Source organism: Globicephala melas, chromosome 10 (genome assembly GCF_963455315.2).
Source record: "Globicephala melas chromosome 10, mGloMel1.2, whole genome shotgun sequence".
Taxonomy (NCBI): domain Eukaryota; kingdom Metazoa; phylum Chordata; class Mammalia; order Artiodactyla; family Delphinidae; genus Globicephala; species Globicephala melas.
Window position 1 is genome coordinate 15,605,786 of NC_083323.1, and position 21,737 is coordinate 15,627,522.

Consider the following 21,737-nt stretch of genomic DNA (forward strand, 5'->3'; position numbering starts at 1 on the left):
TTTCTTTCCTCCACAGATGGGCACTCCTGAACCCTTGTGTACAGCACTTCCCACATCCCTGGTTCCCCAAATCGATCCTGACCCAAGGCAGGAGGTCATTTAGTACCCAAGTCTAACACTTTGGAGGTGGTATTGTTAATGGTGTCAGCGTTATGTATTTATTGAGTGCTACTATACGTCAGGAACTTAGCACAGGTTCTCTCAGTTAATACTACAGCTTAGGATCACTGCTCCCATTGTGTAGAGACATTAACTTATTTGTCCAAAGCCAGACAGCAAGTCAGGGAATGGATGAATTTGTCTTTTCACAAATCAGTCTAGTGGCTAGTTTGCTCTTCACATGGGCTTCTACCCCATTCCTGAGACCTATGCCTCTTCTTGGACTGCTGCCCACATCCCAGCTTTCTGCCCCAGCCTGGGGACCTGCAGTTGTCCTTCAAGCCCCTCTTAGAAGTAGGGTCTTACTTTCCTTGCTTCCTCTGACCCCAGCTTGGTGACCTGAGCTCAGCCTCGGATGGACAGAATTCCCTGATCCCCACGGCCAGGCTGGAATTCCCAGCGTAAACACTGGATGGGAGCCTTTGGGGGTGAGGAATGAGGAGAAAAGCATGCCCCCTGACTTCCTAGAGGGAAAATGGTAATTTCCAAAAACAGGATCAAAGTGGTAAAGGAGGTCAGGTTTGTAAATTATGAAACTCAAAGTCACAGTTCTGTTAATTCCACGAGAGTGAAAATATTGCAAAGTTTACAATGAGATTGAAAATTAAAACCAACAAAAAAAATCCAAATGAGTGAAGACTGCCTTCCAGGGTTCTAATCCTGTCACCACTACCAACTAGGGGTATAATATCTCTATGCCTCAGTTTCTTTACCTGTGAAATGGGAATAAAAGTAGTATTTACTAGATTTTGGTAAAGAGTCCTAAAAAGTACTTATTACAGTGGTTGGCACATAGTAAATGCTCAATAAAAGTTAGCTGCTATTATTATTACTATTATTATTATTTGTATCATGGAGGCACTACAACTATGAGGCCCAAGAAATCAGTGCACTGCCCTAAGACATTTGAGACCCCTTGCCTACGTTTCTGAGCGTCACCCAGCCAGGATTCCCATGGTGGCTCTGCTCACCTGTCAAGGTTCCTGTTCTTATTGGGACACCTGGTGGCTGACTGCTGGCCGCCTTGGGCCTGGAGGTGGCCACATCTCTTAGACAAGGTGCTTACCCTCCAGACAACCCTCTGCTGTCTCTGGATCCCATCTCATCCCTGGGCACTGGCCTCTGGCCAGGTCCTGGACCTCCCTGCCTGTCCTTCCAGCTCTGAATAAGCATTGCCCAGTTGATTCCTAGTATTCGGTAGATTCTGAATTCATCTGCCTTTCTAAGCTCTCCTTGCATGTAGCCCTACTCTTTTTTTTTTTTTTCATGAGTAGTCAATTTCCAGCAGAAATTCTGGCAAACATTAGCTGCTGTGTACATTAAAACAAATCTGTAGAAAGTCACTCTCATTAGCAGCCATCTGTCTTTTTCAAGTCTGTTCAAGTGGCACAGGGAGCCCTGATCAGTCCTGGTACCAGGGCAGCCTTTGTAGAGGGCATATTATCCAGTTTTGACCTCCCTTCCTACTCTGCATTTAAGAGCATTTAATGTCCAGTGGACTAGTTCCTCAGAGTGAGAAGGAAAAAAAAGGAGGGAGAACAGTGTAAAGCTCAAGGGCTGATACTTGGAAGTCAGGGGTGAAATGGACAGACACAGTGTTCATATCAGGAGGCTGAGCCAACAGGACCTCCTGATAGACTAGATATGAAGCGTGAGGGGAAAAGAAGAACCGAGGTTTGTGGTTTGAGCAATTGTGTGTGGTAGTGGCAATCTAAGACTTGGGAAGAACAAATCTGGGAGTGAAAATCAGAGCTCTGATTAGACCACCGTAAGTTAGACGGCAAGTCATTTGAATCTGGAGCTCGGACTAAACGAATATACAAATATGAGAGTTACCAGCCTTTACAAAATGGAGATGGTGTCTGCCTATCAGTAGGATGAAATAAGATCACTTGTAAGATGCCTGGCATGATGAAGGCATTTAACAAATGGAAACATAATTAGACAGAAGGGAAAAGTTCTCCTCACTCCTTGCAAGCATAAATGGTGAGCGAATCAGGGGTAAATGATTGAAAATGATTATTTAAACCAAGTTTCCTGGATTATCTACTTTAGTCCCTTGAACTCCCAGCCCTTTTTCTCTCTGTTCAATGAAGTATCAGGAGATGATTTCCTTAAGAATACCTAAGTAAGTTTTCTATTTCTTTTCCATGCCTATGTTTAGTTCATTCCTAATATATTGGCACCTTGTGGAAACATATCTGATGACTTCCAGTCATGGGTACTTAATTGCTACAGTGTTAAAAGGAACTTGACAAAACAATAACTACCAGAATACCTACCACTTATTATGCTCTGAGTTTGAAATCAGACACTTTATCTATACAATTTCCATGTAATCATCACAATTTTACTGTGAGGTAGATATAGTTATTATCTCCATTTTACAGAAAAAGAAATTGAGGCTCAGAGAGGTTAAGTACCTTGCTCAAGGTCACAGGCTAGAAAGTGGTGAATTTGGGACTCAAACACAGGACTATCTGATTTTACAGCTCTCTGTGCAATGTAGTTTGGAGAAGGCTTTGCAGCAAGTCCCCTACCTGCAGACTTGGACTCTTTGTGCTTGCCTGACAATGCTATAAGTCTGTGGTGGTTTTCCATCCATCCACCCATCCATCCATCCATCCGCTCACCCACCCAAGAAACATTTACTGAGAGCCTGAGAGTATAATTGACCTGGATACAGTAGTAAGCAAGACAAACAAGGTCCCTGCCCTCAAGGGCTTCCGTGGTGGTGGTAGGAGACAAACAATGAACAAGCAAACAATAAGATAACGTAAGATTGTAATACTAGTCTACATTGTGACCTCAATGGATATTAAAGATCTTGAAGACCTGAAACAAACTACACCCTCAAAGTGTACCAGATGCATCCAGCATTTATTTACCAATGACTTTTCTCAGCTGTAGGAGAAAGCCATGCCCACCAGAGGTAAAATACCCCCCTTCATTCTTTCGTGTTTGGGTAGAATGAACAACATCTCGATCAGCCATCTCAAAAACGGCCACCAAATACCCCTGCCCAGGGGTAGAAAGAAATACTGGACCAGCAGTGTTAGGTGACAAAGATCTAACCAACTGTGCGACCTCTCTTAACTCTCTGGTTGACGTATCTGACGAGAGCAAGCATTTGTATGACCTTTTACCAGGCATTGTCTCATCTCCTCCTTCCAGTAATCCTGTGAACTGGATAGGCAGGGATGATATTTTTACCTTCGTTTCTAGGATGAGGAATTGAGCCATGTCTTGAATCCAAGCCTAAGCTCTGAGTCTACCACTTTTCCCGCAGGAGCACTCAAGCCCTCACAAGGTTTCTGGACCATATATTCTGCATCCTAATTGCTGGTGTGCGTGCCTTTTTTTTCCCTCAAGACCGTGTCCTGTCACCCCATTTCTGGGGGCTAGAGCAGCATATGGCACCATTAGATGCCCAACAAGTGTTGGAATTGATGAATGGAATTCAGTGAAGTGAGATGATGATCAAGTTTTGAGATGTATAAAGCTAGATATGAACATAAGGGAGGACTGTCACCAGTTTTGTTGTTAGTACTTTTGTGGCAGAGAGGGACAGCTATCCACCAGAGCGCCTCTTCTCTAGTAGTATAAGCTGCCGCCCAGTGAGGGGCCACACTTCCCAGCTCCCCTTACCTCAAGGTGGGGCTGTGAGACCAGCTCTTGCCAATAGACTATGGGCAAAAGTGATGCATTTTATTTCTGGGCTGACAAGGTTAAAAAAGGGGATGTCTTCCCTGTAATCCTTTTCCCCATCCATCAGCTGAACAGGGGACTCCAAGGCTCTAGGGCAGGGTGTGGCCACAAGGTAGAAGAAGCCTGGGTCCCTGAACCACGCCCAGAAACCAGCCTTCCAACCAAGGGCGTCCACGTTGGATTGTGACACTATTGTCTCACTGTGTTAAGACTTGGGGCTTATCTGTTACAGAAGCCAGTGTTGTCTTAACCAGTCATGAGTCATGGTTTGCCCAGATCTCAGTGCACCGTCTTTGATTCGTGAGACATAGCCAAACTACAATACGAGAGAAAGCAGTGAGTTTGCTTTCTTTAAAAAGAAAATAGTTCCACGTAAACGGTCACTCAAGGAATTTGGGGAATTTAAGAATCTAGTGGATGAAAGTCAAGAGCAGGAAGAATAGTCCTTCTCTGCCAACACGCTGCCACCTCTTCTGGAGCCATGTCTGAGAACCAAGCGACAGCTCACATACGGTGGTACCACTGCTACACTGGGCTCCTGAGGGAACAGTAAACAAGGTGCACAAGTACCGGCAAGTGCTCAACAAGCATTCACTGCCTTACCTCATCCTCTTCCCCTCCATCTCCAACAGCACATGCCCCCCTAAAACACACAAAAAGGGAATCTCCAGCATCTTTTTCACCAATAACTACTGATTTTTATAGCCCCTATAGAGCCTGGGTTATCTTCCCTGAAATTGAATGCCCACACCTGATCTCAGGGTGGTGTCTTTGGTTTAGTTTAGTTTTTTTTTTTTTTTTCCTGCCCGAAAGGCATTTTCTTTCAACAGAAAGGCCTCAGGTTTATGGGGTGAAATGTACGTTTTCCTGCCATCCTGTTGGAAGATCCTTTTGGACGGCATTTTAGGCAAGAAGATTTTATTGTCTCTTTGGTTATATAACCAGTGCTTCAATCCTCCCTTATTTCTCCTCCCCATTCCTTAACTGTAATATTTTTAACTAAATATGAAATGAAATTCTTAGATTGTTTGTATTCAAAGATGGCCCTACCGGCAGTGTGAGATGGACACGGGGACCAGACCTTGAGAATGGAGGGTAACCAGCTCCAAATGCACTGAAGCGGAAGAGCCTCAGGAAAAGGTTAAATCAAAAATAAAGAACAGCTTTCCTTTCGTTTTTCTGAATGTATAATTCTGGGTGTAATGATACCTTGGCAAAACTGTGTTCCCAGGAGGCCAACTGGGCAGGATGCAGTTCACTAGACAGAGCAAGTAAAAAGCCATGCCAACTGCTGTTCACACAGAGAATCTGTAAAATGGGATAGTAACAATGCCTGCTTCCTAGGATCACTGTGAGGATTAAATGAGCTAATGTACATCAAGGGCTTCCAGAGGCCTGGCAACTAGCAGGGAGCTCATGAAATAGAAGTTCATGTTATCATAATATTTTAATGCAGAGTATTCACAGCTCAACACTTGTTGACCTACCTCATCAAAGTTGGCTCTTATTACAGTGTCCAGTATTCTCTGACAGTGTGTTCTGTACATCATAATAAAGGTAGAAACCTGTGAGGGGTGAGGAGGGATCAACAATAAAGGCATACATTAATACGTGTTACTTCTGCCCTTGGAATTTCAATTTCAAGTCATTTATTCTATGTGGAGGGGATGAAATTCGCCTAATTCCTACTCATCCTGCAAGACCCAGACAAAACTCACTTTCACTAGCTGGGGCCTGCTGACTCTCAGCTCCCTCCTCTGTGCTCCCATAACACCTGAGTGTGTTTCTCTCTCAGAGCACTCACCCTGTGGTATGGAAAGCATGGGTTTCTCTCTCTGCCCCATCTCCACCCCCTGAAACTGTGGACTCTGGGAAAATAAAAATAGCATATTATTCATGCTTGTGTATCCAGCATTTAGTACAGTACCTGGCACATAGTAGAGGCCTACCGAATTAAATTCTCATCAGCTGAGATACTGAAAAGTTAAAACCCAGCATGTACTCATAAGAAGAGGTGCTTTTGCCCAAATCACAAAAAGACATTTGGAAATTCTCTAGAATCTGCTTAGCAAAAGAATTGCATCTCCAGCTCCATTTAACTAAGAATTTTAAAGCAATGGTACAGGAAGTCTGTTGAGCAAGAAAGCAAATTTGAGAAAAAATAAGGATTTATCTAGTTCTTAGATTTAAAGCATTCTTTTCAGGTATTCTTTTTGTTTTAGAACCTAGATATATGCTTTATATAAACTTAGTTTGCTTGTGCAAGCATCTGTCTCCCTGCTCGACTGTAAGCTTCCTGAGAGCAGGACTCAAGTCTCATTCACCACTGCAACCCAGTGTGATATGTAGAAACTCATCACCTACTGGCACACTGGGCAGCACAAGGTAGGTGCATTAGGATGTGACCACCCAGGGGAAAGTCTCCAAATTTGTGTTTCCAATTATTTCTTCCCAATACCCTATAGCCCAAACTATCCGATTCACTATACCTATAAAATCTTCTTTGTCTATGGGACTATAATTTCACCACATCCTCTGCAGCACATGGGAAAATAAACTTTATCCTATATAAAAGCAATCCAGAGGAGGGGGCCCTTGTGAAATGAGACAGTACAACATCATAGACGGGTAGGAAGGTAAGTAAGATAGATAGGTAGAGAGATAGAAACTTTTAATTCTAGAATAGTACTGGGTTGTAGTACAGTTTTGAAGATAGTTCAGGCAGTTCCCTTATAGCTCAAACCCAGTTACCTCTACCGTTAACATCTTGCATTAGGATGGAACATTTGTCACAACTAATGAACCAACATGGATACATTGTTATTGTCAACTAAAGTCCATACTTGAATCTGATTTCTATCTTTATATTTTTAAACTCACCATTTTGTAATAAAAGTGTGTGTGTGCGTGTGTGTGTGTGTGTGTGTGTGTGTGCTGTGGTGTGTGAGAGAAAGAGAGAGAGAGAGAGAGAGAGAGAGAGAGAAACCACCCACTCCCAGCAACACTTCAGACGTGGTCACCTTCTCCTCTGGCAGACTGGCCGGCAGATTTAGATCTTTGACATTTGGAAACTCTGGCAGCAATGTTCCAAGTTTGGACCGGGGTGAATATGCCACCGTCTGTTTGCTCACTTCTTTCTTGCCCGTCTCGCTCACCCAGGCGGCTCCTTTCTTGGAATACATCACATCATAATATTGGGAGCTTTCCTTCACCGCGATGCCGTAGTAATGATACCTGGGCCACAAAGGAAGAGAGAGAGACCCACATGCACCCTCATCAGGTGGAGGTTCCTGAGCCGCGGGAGCCCAAGGCCAAAGATGGCTGGACCCATCCTCCCTGAGCTAGAAGAGTTAACTCCTCTGCAAGGCTCAACATGTTGGAAGTCTAGAATTAAACCAAAGTTCCATGTTGCCAGCCATCAATCAGACAGGTAAAAATAACCAAAATTGCCTCCTACAGAAAATGTTAAGTCAAATACTTTGCAAAGCAGAAAGTGGGATAAAAAAATTTCCATTTGTACTTAATCTCTTATATACACGGACCCAAGAAGAAGAGTGTGTTTATGACTGTTAACTGTACCACCAACAAAAATTCATTTGGTCTATGTTTTTCTTAATCAATAAATGGCAGTCTTAAAGAACTGTATCTTAAAAAGGATAAATTCAGTATCTCAGTTGACACTGAATGTAAGACAAAGACCAGGACCTTTTATTAACTCAGAATGGGCTTAATAACAGCAATGTTTTCAATTCAGACGAATGAGCGATGGAGGCTGCATTTTGTTTGGGTTTTAGCTACAATCTACTGAACACTTGCTATGTGCTGGGCACTTTGGAAAGTGCTTTACATACATTAATTTGTAAAATAATTCTATGAAACGGGGATTATTATAATCTTTCTACAGATGAGAAAATGGAGGCAAGAAAGCTTAAGTAATTTGTTCAAGGTCATACAGCTGTTTAGGGGAGGAAGCAGGTTTGACTACAGAGCCACTGTGCTACACTAAGAAAACACACCACATGGTGGTGTTACAAACTTTAATGTTTGTCAGAGCCACTTATGGACTGTAATAAAAATACATATTCCAAGGCCCCTTCCCAGACCTAAGGATTCAGGACAGGGAATAAGGGGCCGAGAATCAGCACTGAAATGAGCACCACAGGTAATTCTGATGCACATCCATTTGAGATCAGCAAGCCTGCTGGGTTAGGCCCCTGCAGTACATTCCTGGCTCTATGAGACCGCCATTACCTACTATTCTAACACAGCAGCTAACAAGGTACTAAGTGCTTTACACACATTGCCCGATTTCATCTCACAAAACCCCTGGGAGGCTAGAACTAATTATTATCCCCATATTACAGACTAGGAAACTAAGACCCAGAGAATTTAAGCAACACACCCAAGATCATATAGTGAGTAAGCAGTAGAGGCAGGATTTGAACCTCTAAAAGTGCTTTTAAGCGCTGAGCCAGTGACTGTCAAATTTTACTACTAATAAGAATCACCTACAAAACATATTAAAATACAGACTCCCAGGCCCTGCTTCCAAAGATTCTGATTTAGCAGATCCAGAGTGGATTTTTACGATCACATGGCAATACTAATGTAAGTAATTCATGGACCTCACTTTCAGAAATGCTGTACAACGTATTAACTACTCTTTTCTACTCATGGAGATATGGTGGTGACAGTCACGAAATAATACAAAAGAGAAAGCAGTCTGAGTTCTGGGAGAGGCTTCCCAGGGAGAGGAGAGCTGAGCACAGGTAACCTTCCCTTTCCCCGCTCCCCCTTCACTCCTGATACCATTCTGTGATACTTCTGCTCAGTGGGCATCTCGCCTCTATCTGAATGCCTCCTGGGATGAAGCACTCAGACCCTCCGAAGGTAGCCCAGTTCATTTTAGGTTGGTGCAGTGATCAGAAAGTTCCTCTTTGTGTTGAGCTGATCTCTGTCTTCTACGCCTTCTACTTCCCAACTGTCATAACTGCCTTTCCACCTGGAGGGTACTCCTTTGGTAGTGGGGGTGGGGGCGGGTTCCATTTGCTCTGGAAGCCCCTCCAGGCGGGAGGGCAGTTATGACACGCCTCCCTAACTTTACAAAGTCCCCCCTTACACTTTCTTAAGATCAAGCTAGTAATAACATGTTCAGATCAGACCGCTTCTTGATTTTTCAGACTGTATGTTGCTAGAATTGGCAACTGCAGCGAAGCTAGTGCTCTGACCACTTCTCAGGTTTCTATTTCAGGTCTGTAAGGCACGTCAACACACTCTCCATCAGCCCCCTGCCCCCCCAATTTATTCTGTCCAAGTAAATTTGCTGAGGGATTTTCTCTAAAAGGCCAAATGGCATGTTGGAGACTAGAGCTTCTTATTACCTTTCAATTGGTTGAAGGTGAGACCAACCTTGGAGGATCCTTTTGGAGAGGATACAATGAAACTGAATTTTTAAAGAAGATATTGCCCAATTTGCCAACCTCTAGGTTAAAGAAAAAGAAAACAAAAAAACAAAAGCAGGCTCTTACATGTAGACAGAAGGAAACTTTCTCCAAACTTATGCAGGATGGGAAACCATGCTGTTCTATCTTTACTACTTTTACTGCCTGTCTTTACTATCTATCTATCTTTACTACCTATTTGTACACTTTTATCTCAGAAATGGCAACAATGTATTGGAGCCAGTGACTCTAAAAAGACCATAAGCTGGAGAAAAATAATTCCTTTCCATTCATTCAAGAGTCTTCCAACCATCCGCTTCTCTGTGGATTGATTTGCCCTTGCGTGCCAACCACTGTGCTCACCAGCAAACAAATAAGGAAGAATCTGGGTTTTCTATTTTATACTCTTACCAGGGCTGAAAGCTCATTTTTAAACAAATACTGGAATTTTTCATTATGAATGAGATTTGTTCATGAGAGGAGTCACCCTGAAAAATTATTAGAAATTTATTCCAAAATGTCCCTTGCTCAAAAATTTTCTGTAAGTCTCTTTGGAAATTGCCCCCAGAGCTTCTGAGCCACATGAAAAAAATGAGCCTCGATTATTTTCAGAACTTTACTACAAAGGGTTTTCCCCAGTTTGATCATCCACTTTCCACTTTCTTTACCTAATTTGGCTCCAAAGTTAAACCCACCCTTGGAGGATGGGAATGTGCTGCCTGGGGATGGCCAGGGGTAGAGTCAGGGGGCAGTATTGGACATGCTGCTTTTGAAACATTTTTAGTGATAAGTCTTACAAGTCCTATGTGGTGGTTGTTTTTTAACAAAAAGTTTCATTATTTTATAAGTCAGTATGTGTTGATCTGCTACTCAGCATGGTAAAAACGTTTAGAAATGCTGCATAATAAGGCACCCTCTAGTGGAATCACGGTGTACGGTAGTATAATAAAGGTTCTGACAAGTCCTGCATAAAGGACCCTGTTTAGCTCAGTGCTTACCAAACTTACATGGCCAACAGACCTTCTTCCTGGAACACCTAGTCACTTCCAACAGTTTTTTGAAACACCCTTCGAGGCAAGTCTCTATAAATCCAGATTTTAGTGAAGCCTGGGCTAAATAGGCAGAGTCCCTTCCCATTGACTCTCACCTGGCAGACAGGCATCCACACAGCCTCTCACTCCTCGGGTCACCTCCTCAGTAAGCCCTTCCAGGGCTACCCTCTCTAAACCAGACCAACCTTTTGTTATTCTCTAGGACAACCCTCTTCACAATCTGATGATCATTTTTGTCTGTCTTCCCCTGGAGAATACATATTCCATCCAGGAGGGCGGAAACCTGTTTGCTCGTGTGTCCCCAGCACTTAGCACCATTTATCTGACATGCAGAAAATGTGAAGCAAACATTGGTTGGTTGGTTGGTTCCGAATGGATGAATGGGAAGCAGTACATCCTGGGTACCACAGCATGGCTGGAGCTTCCCACCCCATCTCCCTTGCAGGGATTGGTACAGGGTTGCTTCTCTGGCAGACTGGATACTGTCAGAGTAGAGAGTTTGTTGACCAAAACAATCCAAGTAACCTGGAGATTGGTCAAGAAACCACAAGGCGCTCCTTTTAAAGAACGCCCAAGACTCTTTCACAAAAACAACTGAAGGCAGGGTGGCACCATGTCGGATTCCTTAAAGCAGCTGGCCTTTTGGACGGCCTTGCTCTCGGGCCTCCTGGGAGAGGGGGCCACTCCCGCCAGCCACAGACTTCCCCCCCAGGCCTGTGGACTGAGCTCAGGATGAAAGGCCTGGGGTCCCGACCTGACTGGAGGCCCGTGGACGTGCACTCTGCAGGTGGAAGGGCTGTCGGTGCTTACTTTGACTGTCCTCGGGTCCCGAGTCTTCTGGTGGTTAACTGAGGAAACTGCTGCCTTATGATCTGTAAGTCAACACAAGAATCAGTTACGCGCTGGGAAAAGCTGGGAGCGCAGTGCCGGAGTTTACAAACAGCAATCTAAAGAATGAAGGAAAACACAGACCCTTGGTTGGGATGACTTATTAGGAGTCCAAGAGGAACCCCGAGAAGACCACTGGTGCTGGGGACGCTGGGGGGGGGAAGCACCTGAGTGACGGTGGGGCTCTGGATCCTCAGGGGGGTCTCACTTGGCCGCTCTGGGCTTCACCCCCCTCCTCACAACGTAGGCAGTGTACGCTTTCATCCAGAACCTGTTACCCCCGTTTACAGCCCTCCAAAGGCTTCCGCTGCACCTGGTACTCACCCCCACCTCAGCCTCTGTAACCCGGTCCCTGCTTGCCTCCTGGCCTTCCTCTCCTCCGACTCTCGCCCTTCCTCACTGCATCCCAGCCACACTGGCTTGCTTTTTATTTTAGTTTTTCCCTGTTCCTGAAACATGCCAGGCTTCCTCCCCACACTGGGGGCCTTTGTACTGCAGCTCTCTCCATCAGGAATGCAATTTCACCCAGATCGTCACAAGATTAGCTCCTTCTCCTACAACATTCGGGCCTCTGGGCAAGGTCCCTCTGCCCAGGGGCCTTCTCTGACCAGCGGGTGCAGAGTAACACATGCAGCACCCCAGCATGCGACCCTGCTTTCTGTCCTCCTCTCGGCACTCTCCGCAGTTGTCTCGCTCGCTTGCTCTCTGAGGGCTTATTTCACATCTCCCCCCACTTGAACATAAGCTCCACGAGAGCAGGGACCTGGCCCAGGGCACATGCGAAGAGCTCAGTCCATGTTTGTCAAATGAAGGCATGAAGCCCGACCCCTGGCCTGGAGAGTACCCTTTACTCATTTGACAAGTGGACGACGCTAAGTGCTGCTTCCCAGGACAACCACGTAGATCTGCCAGAAACCTAGGAGGGGCCTTCTGCCAAGGTGAAAACACAACCAATGGGCCTCTTTCTTGGTGTGTACAGTGATGGTGTTTGTGAAGAGGCAGTACGGTAGAGGGGTTCTGTGCAAGGGCTTTGGAGCTAGATTACCTGGATTAGGTCCAAGCTCAGCCATTTGTTATTCTGGGGCCCTTGGGCAAGTTATTTAACATTCAAATGACTCAGCTTCCTCATTTGTAAAATGGGAATGATACCAACCCCTACCTCAGAGAATTTTTGTGAAAATTTAAACAGTAAACATATGTAAATAATTAGCAACAGTGCCTGGCACTTAGTAAGGGTTCAATAAACATTGCCCATTATGACCAGTGATTATCCTGATGACTCATTCATTCCCTTTTATTACCAGGGATGTTTAAGTCTAGCCACATTTCTTCTAACTCCCTTCTCTTCTAATACAGCATCGAGCAGGCAGGTGTGGTCAGACAGAGGGAGCCTGCACACTGTCCTTCATAAGAGATGCGGCTGCACAGGCTTCCCTGGTGGCGCAGTGGTTGAGAGTCCGCCTGCCGATGCAGGGGACGCGGTTCGTGCCCCGGTCTGGGAAGATCCCACATGCCGCGGAGCGGCTGGGCCCGTGAGCCATGGCCGCTGAGCCTGCGCGTCCGGAGCCTGTTGCTCCGCGGCGGGAGAGGCCACAGCGGTGAGAGGCCCGCGTACTGCAAAAAAAAAAAAAAAAAAAAAGAGATGCTGCTGCTGATTTCCCACTGGCAGGGCACGAACTATGAGCACCTTCTCAGAGGTGGGGATGAATCTCTACTGATCCACTTACACCCTCTTCCAAGCCTTTCCTGATCCCCTGACCAGGTAAGAGCTCTTCCTTCTCCAAACCGGTGCACCTGCTACTTCCAGTCTGTGACCAAGTTCCATCCTCCCTCTATTGTGAATACATCCTGATTCTCCCCGCATCTCCATCTCCATTGGCCCCAGGGCCATAATCTCACACCTGGATTGCTGCAATGGCCTCACTGCCCCTGCTGCCAGGCATGCCTCACCTCAACCACTCCTTCATGAAGACTCCAGACAAAGTCCAAACCCACCAGGTTCTGCCTTCATTCCAGCTCACCTCTCGTCGTCCTCTTCCTCTCCCAATCCCATCAAGTATTGAAGGGTATTACCACTTTTTAAAAATGTGCTAAATTGGAGAGCCAAAAAATGACCTGTGCCTCTTTCTTCCATTTGAGCATCAGGCTTTTTCATCTATCAAATGGGGATAACGACACTGTTTCAACCTATCGTCCAGGCTCTGCCCCCCGCTTGATGTCCTCCAGGAGCATCACCCTTTTCTAGCACATTCTCTTCATCGACAGACGTATCCTTCAAATCCTTTGATGGCTCTTCAGAGAATTCTCAGAAAACCCAGTTTCCAGGCTTTTGTGGTTATCTTATGGTCTCCCAAGCAATATATTTGCGTGGTTAGAATCTTTAATTCCATTTGTGAAAATACTTTTTCTCTAAAAATATGTGATGGCCAAATCCTCTCCTCCTCCTCCAGAAAGAGAGAAAGGTCATTTCAAATAAAGCATGAAGAGGAAAGGAAGCCTGTTAGGAGTTGGGGGTGGGGGATGGGTGGAGGCCCTGCTGCACCACATCGCTCTCTGCCCAACTGGAGGTCAAGACTTTTCCCACTCTGAGCAAAGAAAGCTGTCGCAGACAGCACCTCCTCCTTCCAGCCGCAACAAAAACCTGTGGGAAGGGAGTTTGCTTTTTTTTTAAGTGTTTCTTATGGGCTGCAAATTACAAATTATTCTCCTTTCCTTTCACCAAATAATCAGCTGGTCCCTGAATCTGAAAGCCCAGCACAATTTAGTTTGAGTCTCAAAATGCAGGGTCGGTTCAGCCCTGCTAAGGCTGTTCAGCTTTTAATTTCTGGAGCAAGACTCAGCAAACAGTCAAACACTTTTGTGGAGCTGTGAGAGTTGAGCTTCACTGTTTGATAAATGGGCAGACGGCAGGCAGCCCCTCTTTCTTTTTTTGTATGGATTCAATGAAGCCTGCCTAAAGAACACCACATGCTGTTCTAGCTACTGATCTAACATTCCGCAACATCCCAGCCTTCCAAATTCCCTTTAATTACTCAGGAATCCCACCCTCTGCTCTTTCAGCCTGGGCAGACGGGGCTGGGGTCTCCACGGGCCAGGCAGGGGTGGGATGCGGAGAAGCTCTGGCGATCCAGTCTCTCTGGGGCTGCTGGCATCCTTTTTTAGGTGGTGGTCAGGTTATTCATCTCTTCCGTCCGTTCTTCTCTCCATTATACACATGGCTCCAGGTGGAAGGAAACTCAGCACGCAGGGTACCCTGACATAATTTTGTGGTTGTAGTTTTTTAAGAAACATGAGTGAGTTTGGGGCAAACGTTCCTGAAATGGCATCTTCAAACCACAGGCCTCATTTAAGATAAGGAAGGGGAAGAGTGAGAAGAGGAACTGACACCCATTGGGCATCAGTAGGCACCATGCACTAGACAAAGTATTTTACTCTCGGTATTAAATTTATCCTAAAAACCACATTGGAGGAGAATATGATGGTCCTAGTTTCACAAATAAGGAACCGGGGTCTAGGGTGATACAGGCTGCTCGGATTCACAGACGCCAGCGAATAGAAGCAGCAGGGATCCAGTTCCACTGTCTCCCGTTCATCACTTTCACCGACACCCAAGGGAGCCAGCAAGGGTCCACTGACTGTGCACGAAACCCTCAGCATTCTCTGTGGGTGTCACCTCAAGAGACACCTTCAGAGCCACAGAGCAAAGCCACTCGGCCTCATTACTCTACAGAGAGGCCTTGTTTGACTTTGACCCCAAGTCCTATGGTCTTGCTTGATCCAGCTTGATCTCCCAACTTAGTCATCAGGGACGCTCTGAAAAAAGGCTTTTGGTTGTTCCCCAAAATTCAATCCACCCTCAGTAGGCAAGGATTTGCCACCAACAGGAACTGATCCAAAAGAAGTTCCAGTGTAATGGAATCAGTGGATATTCTCCCCCACTCCGAGGGAGACAAACTCGTGTGTACAAAGAATCAAGTATGCTTAAGACGGTTTTAAAACAAGAGCTCCCGGTCTCATTTCAGAGGTCATCTGGGTGTGGGAAAAAGAAAAGGGGCTTTTCAAGCAGCAAGAAATTATAAATTCAGTACAATGGCAAGTACTTGTGCCTTCTCTTAAAAAACACACACAACGATTTTTTGAACAAGAGAGAGAAATGGTTAGGGAAAGAGGTTAAAGGGATTCTAATTGTCACAACTTTAAGTCTGAAAGTGGGGTGCTCTCTTTGTTGGCAATAGACCTTGAGCCTTTTTCAGAGAAGAAAAAATAATTAAGCCTGGTAGTATGAATAAGTTTTCCTAAACACTTTCCATCAATGCTACCATCTTGAAATGGGTGCTTGCCAGAGTCATTTTACTATGCTGGGATAACTCTATCCATTTAACAATTTTGGGAGGAGTAACACCTACTGGGTGCCAGGCACTGGAGGGTGAGGTGGGTTCTACCCGGCTGCAGGTTCCACAGGAAATCCCACAAAAGAAATTTTTAAAAATTACAAGAAATTTACATCTAGAGCAATGAGACAGAAATGGAATTTCAGATTATGCATACGGATTGATGAAGGATTCCGAGCAAACACCCATGGCTAGAGAGGTAATGATCTGTTGCCCCCCATAAGCACCGTGGGTAACAATTCCAAGAAGTCCAAAAATCTATATGTGAGCCCAGTATTGTCCTTGGGATGTTGGGAGGATGTGTCATGTCTGTGAGTGTGAGAAGAGACAGTCATCATACACCCATTTAGCTAGAATGTGGTGAGTTACATAAGATAGAGGTTAAGTCAAAAAGGTAATAATTCTGAAGATGATAATACGAGAGGGTGAGGGTGGTGATGGTAGCATGTGTGTGATGTGGGAAATTTTTAGAACAATTGTTCTCAAAATTGTTCAGAAGGAAGAGCAGCTAGGAAGGTTGAAACATTCATATGTTAGTGATGATATATTAAAAACATGATGTATTAAAGTCATGAAATGTTGCGATGGTAAACTGAAATCATAATTAGAGCTAAAGTGCACTGAGTGTTTATACTTACCAGGCACTGTGCTAAGGCAGCCCTTTTAACGGTCATTATCTCAACAGTCCTCAGGTGGTTGGTGCCATGTCCCCATTTTACAGAGGAGAAAATTGAGGCTCATAGCTATTAAGAAAGCTCCTGAGTTCACACAGCTGGTAAATGGTGGAGCTGGGATTCAAACCCACACAATTTGATTTCTGAGCTTTTACACTGCACATCAGTAAAGACGTGTGAAGTAACAAAATATGGAATCTGGTGTGAAATCAGACATTCTGACATCACAGCAGATACTAAGGGTTAAGAAAAACATATGCAAGAATTTAAAGTAGAAGGAAACTGTCCATGTGCTTAATTTTTTTCCTTTGCAAATTGCAAAAAGACCATCCCTGAAGAATCCTAAAGATGCCTCAAGAGTACCTTTATCTCCCTCTGTGTCCCTCCACAGGTGCGCAAGCAACCTGGGGTCAGGGCAGATTGTGAGCGCTCTTGAGGAAGAGGGCAGTCATGTAAAACGAGAGGAACCTTTAGCCTTATCTCTGTTCCAGGCATATGTGGCTGAAAGAAGCATAGGTCCCCAGAACACTGTTGTCTGTCTGTCTGTCTGTTTGTTTCTTGCATTGCTCAAGCATGGGCGGCGGGGAGGAAGGAGCCACGTATTCAAGGAAGCAACACCCACAGCCCAAATGGCTAAGTACCTCAAGCCCTCACGGGGAAAAGGCAGGATATAAATAAATTCAATTCATACAAGTACATCTGCCGCCCCAGATTCCCTTCCTCCTGTCTCCCTACCTCTTACTGGAGGTGGGGGGGGGGGTCCCTGCCCAGCAGGTGGCATCCACTGGTCTCCCCCCTTCCCCTCAGATCCAGCCCTGCCACTACACATCGGACCTTGGGAAGCCCACTCAATCTCTTTGACTTTTAATGTCCTTGTCTGGAAAATGAGAAGGTCTCACCAATAGATCTTTAAGTTCCCTTAATAGATTAAACTTCTTTACATTGAGGTGTTAGTAACTGGGAAGTATTAATGAATTACCCTGCTCTTTTGTAGTTGCATTTCCACAGACTTAAACGAAAGGAACTGAGGATTTTTAGATATCGGCCAGCCTTCGGGGGAGGTGTATTTGCGAGGTTAAAGTCGCACTGTGTCACAGCTGTCTAGTTGCCTATCCATGAAACAGCCTCTTCCTGACAAGCTCAACAAATCTTTGACCATAAATCATGTTACCCCACACAGTCTAAGCTACTCACTTGGTGCACTTATGTTTCCTCCCGTGGGCTCTACATTTGAGAGTACACCCTGCACTCTCTTAGGATCCTGGGTTCCATTTTATAGTCGTGACACAAAAAAGCACACATGGAGAGAAATGGGTGAAGGTGATCAAAAGGTACAAACTTCCAGTTATAAGATAAATAAGTCCTGGGTTGTCATGTACAACCGTCATGTACAGTATGCTGACTATAGTTAACATTATTGTACCGTATGATCGAAAGTTGTCAGGAGAACAGATCTCAAAAGTTCTCATCACAAGAAAAAAAAATGTGTACCTCTGTGTGGTGATGGATGTTAACTAAATTTATTGTGTTGATCATTTTGCAGTACATACATACATCAAATCACTACGTTGTACACGTAAAACTAATACGATGTTAGATGTCAATTAGATCTCATTTTTTTAAAAGAAAAAGGATACGTGGATTTCTGAAATGCCCTTATGTGGACAAAATGGCTAGTTGTCTGCCCCTTTCCCTTTCTAACCGAACTCTAATTTTTTATTCCAGGAGGCGATGGACTACATTCTCCCACCTCCCTGACAGCCAAGGGCAGACAGTGAGACAAAAGGGGAAATCACTGGGCAGGGCTCTGGGAAAGCTTCTAAAGACAGCTGACTCAGCTGGAGTTTTGACCTTTCTCTCCCTACACCCTGTTTTCTACTTCTTGCCTGGAATTTAGGCTTTGTTGTCCAGCAGTCACTTTGGACCATGAGGTGACCTAGAAATTAGAAGCTATCTGCTAAGAATGGCAGAGCACAGAGAGAGAAGGAGCCCAGGTCCCTGATGCTCTTATAGAGCTGTTATACTAGCATAGGTTACCTTCTTTTAAACTTATTCTATGTGAAGAAAAGTAAAACCACAAATTTATTTAAGCCACTGTTTGGGAATGAGGAGAGGCATCTCTTACACACAGCCCCAATACAATTCCTAACTGATACACCTTCTGATGTCCACCCAGGATTTACCTCATAGGAAAGGTTCCAGGGACCCTGGAATCAGCTATCTCATCTTTAAACAGGAACAAAAACCGGCACCTAGTTCACAGGGCTGTGTGAGGATTAAATAAGGTAATATGTGCAGAGGGCTTGGCCCAGTGCCTGGCAAAGAGTGTCAGTGTTACTGTCATTATGATTTCTCATTGAAAAGTGTTTCCAGTTCATATGGTAAAGACCCTCACACCTTTGTAGACTAACTTCCCCACGTGATAGATGGAGGGACTGAGGTTCAGACAGGGAAATGGGACCTGTCCAGGGTAATACAAAGAGTAAGAGTGACAGATCCTCAAATTCAGGGCCCAAAACCTGGCGTTATTGGAAACTCCTCGCCTACTGCACATGGTGGACCCTCAGTAAAAGTCTGTGGAAGAAGACATTCTTTTGCCTTTAATCCTCCACCAGAATGCCTGTTTCAAATGCGTGGAAAGCAATCCAATTAGGAAGAGCTATTCTCTTAGCTCAGAAATCTGAGGTCCAGTTTTTCTTTCCGAAAAAGCTTAGCTCTTGCTAAGCGCAGTTATGCTCCATCTCTGGGCAGGTGGAGTTTTTAGCTTCCAAAAGACCAGTGGAAAAGCCGGAGAAAGAAGCATTTGGTGAAACTGAAACACTCGCTTCAGCTTCCACGGATCCCGCAAGTCTGCAGGTTAGGAGAAGGCAATACTAGGTACCTAGAGGTACTCCGGGATTGACCTGGTTCTCAGGCTGCCCTCACTCCCCACCCCGAGGAGGCAGCGGTTTCCTCCTCTGCGTCCCTCCGATGCTGGGTGTTCATAGCTCAGGGGGCACATCTGCCATCTTGCTTTGCAGTTTCTCACATGCATATGTCCGTTTGCAGCCTCCTCTCCTAGATGACTCCATTTCCCATCTCCTGAGATAAATGCATACCTAATAAATACATACCTAAGGTTCACTTGGGTGAATCCAAGTGTTGAGGGGGAAGCAGAATGGGAAATACTGGCAGGAGGGTTCCTAGTGCCTGGAACACCCTGGGGGGAAGATCTGAGGGGAAATTTCTCAACTGCAGTGACCAGCGAACTTGACCCTGAGAGACAGGCTGAGACTTCACTCCCAAATTTGATCATATGGAGGTGCCCAAGTGACTGCTAATGACAACACCAAAGTCAAAAGGACAACTGTTTACACAAAACCTGCCTCTACACATAGGGACCGTACCCCCAAAATAAGTTGCTCTGTGTAAATGAGACAGTTAAGTACAGGGACTCTAGAGCCAGACTTCTCAGGGTCACATTCTGAATCACACATCTACTTACTGGCTGTTTGACCTTGGGCAAATTACCTAACTTCTCTGGGACTCAGTTTACCCTTGTATGAAATGGGGATAATAGTTTCTACCTCATAGAGTTGTTTGGGGGATTAGACAAGGTTGACATATGTCAAGTGCTTAGAACAGTGCCAGGTAATAGAAAGCACTATGTAAGTGTTCGCTATTTTTATTAATTTTATTAAACATCTGTGAATGCTGCATTCATAATTAGATATAGCTAGACACTTCTAATATCTGTTAAAAAGAACTGTCTTTAATAAGCTTGGGTAATTTATGTGAGTATGATGTCATGTGTAGGTCAATTCTGATATTACCTTGTGTTTGTTTCAATTTACAGTTGTGTTGCTCTCTAAACATTTATTTCACTGCTTTTGCTGGAGAACTAGGGGTATCATTTTGGAAGTGTTTTTTCTCACCCTGACAAGCCTGGAGGCACCAGTAGCAGGAAGGAAAGGTTAGGCAAGAGCAGAAGGTCAGACCACTCTCCCCTCCCCCACTGCAGGTCCCCAGGCCACACGTGGTCAGTCCTGAGGTGGGGGGGAGGGGAGGAGTTTTCAAATGGATGAGAGACTGTAGGTTTCAACTAGAGCACTGCACTGGACTTTAGTGTCTACAAGAGCACCTAAATTATTGAAAAGAGGCTTGTTTTCTGTTTTATTGGAGTATAAACTGCTTTACAATATATTGGAGTATAACTGCTTTACAATGGCGTGTTAATTTCTGCTGTATAACAAAGTGAATCAGCTGTACATATACATATATCCCCATATCTCCTCCCTCTTGTGTCTCCCCCCCACCCTCCCTATCCCACCCCTCTAGGTGGTCACAAAGCACTGAGCTGATCTCCCTGTGCTACGTGGCTGCTTCCCACTAGCTATCTATTTTACGTTTGGTAGTGTATATATGTCCATGCCACTCTCTCACTTTGTCCCAGCTTACCCTTCCCCCTCCCCGTGTCCTCAAGTCCATTCTCTACATCTGCTGAGGCTTGTTTTTATAATCAATAACCGAAAAGCTATTAAACCTGCCACAAAACCATCAGGGGTCAGGGAAGGGAGTTTGGCCGTAACATGGTTGAGAAACAAAGCAAAGCCATTTTCTGTTTGCACATCACCAAGGTGGGCCTGTTCCATACCCGTCACACTCGTGGGGGCTCCTCTGGGCTTCTCTAAGAATAAAAGCGTAACACGAGGCATTCAGAGAGCTGGTCAGAACCCTCCAGCATAAGGCCAGAGCCATAGGGTGAATCCTCAGTGGAGAAGCAAGAGCGGTGAGCAGTGGGAGGTCAGCTGGAGAGCACAGCCCTTCAGCCAGTGTGGACAGAGATCCAGGGGGTCTCCCCCCAAACCCACCACCGGACCCCTTTCCCCCAGCGTATGGATGACGATCACAGCACAGGACACTGATAGCTGGGAGGAGCCTTCAGAGAGCACCAGCTGGTCAAAAAGACTCCTGTTGCCTTTCCTCTAGATACCCTCCCCCTCTGTCCCCCTCCCCCGACCCTGGAGGAGTCAGAAGAGGAGAAAAAGAGTCCCCCCCTTCCCTTTCACAGAGCAAATTTGGAGGCATCGTTGGGGGAGGTCTGCCTTCCATGTGAGATGGAAGTTTTAAATTGGACAGAACTGGGCTTTTTCATAGCTGAGAATGAGTTTTAATTATCCAGCCAAGACTGATATGATGGCTGATGCTGTGGGATTGCCCTGCAATGCTGTCAGAGGGCAGAGCAGGAATGACGGACAGAGGACTCTGAAGGCAGCTCTTTAAAGTAAGTGAAAATACAACCAGTTTCCATTGGTACCTCAACAAGTTCATCCCTACTCAGTAAATGGACTAATGGAAAGTGGATACAATGCCAATTTCGTATGGTGACCATAAGGCTTAAGCAAACTGCCACATGTCAAACGATTCCTGGTGTTCTTAGCAAAC

At 45.2% G+C, this 21,737-nt stretch overlaps 1 protein-coding gene across 3 annotated transcripts in view; it reads right to left on the bottom strand.

The window, feature by feature from the left end:
- The window catches only part of RFX4 (regulatory factor X4), a 167,104-nt gene that overhangs the window by 67,310 nt on the left and 78,057 nt on the right, over positions 1–21,737 (bottom strand). For all 3 annotated transcript variants that reach the window (XM_060306134.1, XM_030856170.2, XM_060306135.1), the window contains exons 5-7: positions 11,171–11,232; positions 6,888–7,101; positions 5,355–5,432 (exon numbers count right to left, since the gene is read on the bottom strand). In XM_060306134.1, coding sequence (XP_060162117.1) covers positions 5,355–5,432; positions 6,888–7,101; positions 11,171–11,232 — 354 coding nt within the window. The remainder of the gene's footprint in view (positions 1–5,354; positions 5,433–6,887; positions 7,102–11,170; positions 11,233–21,737) is intronic.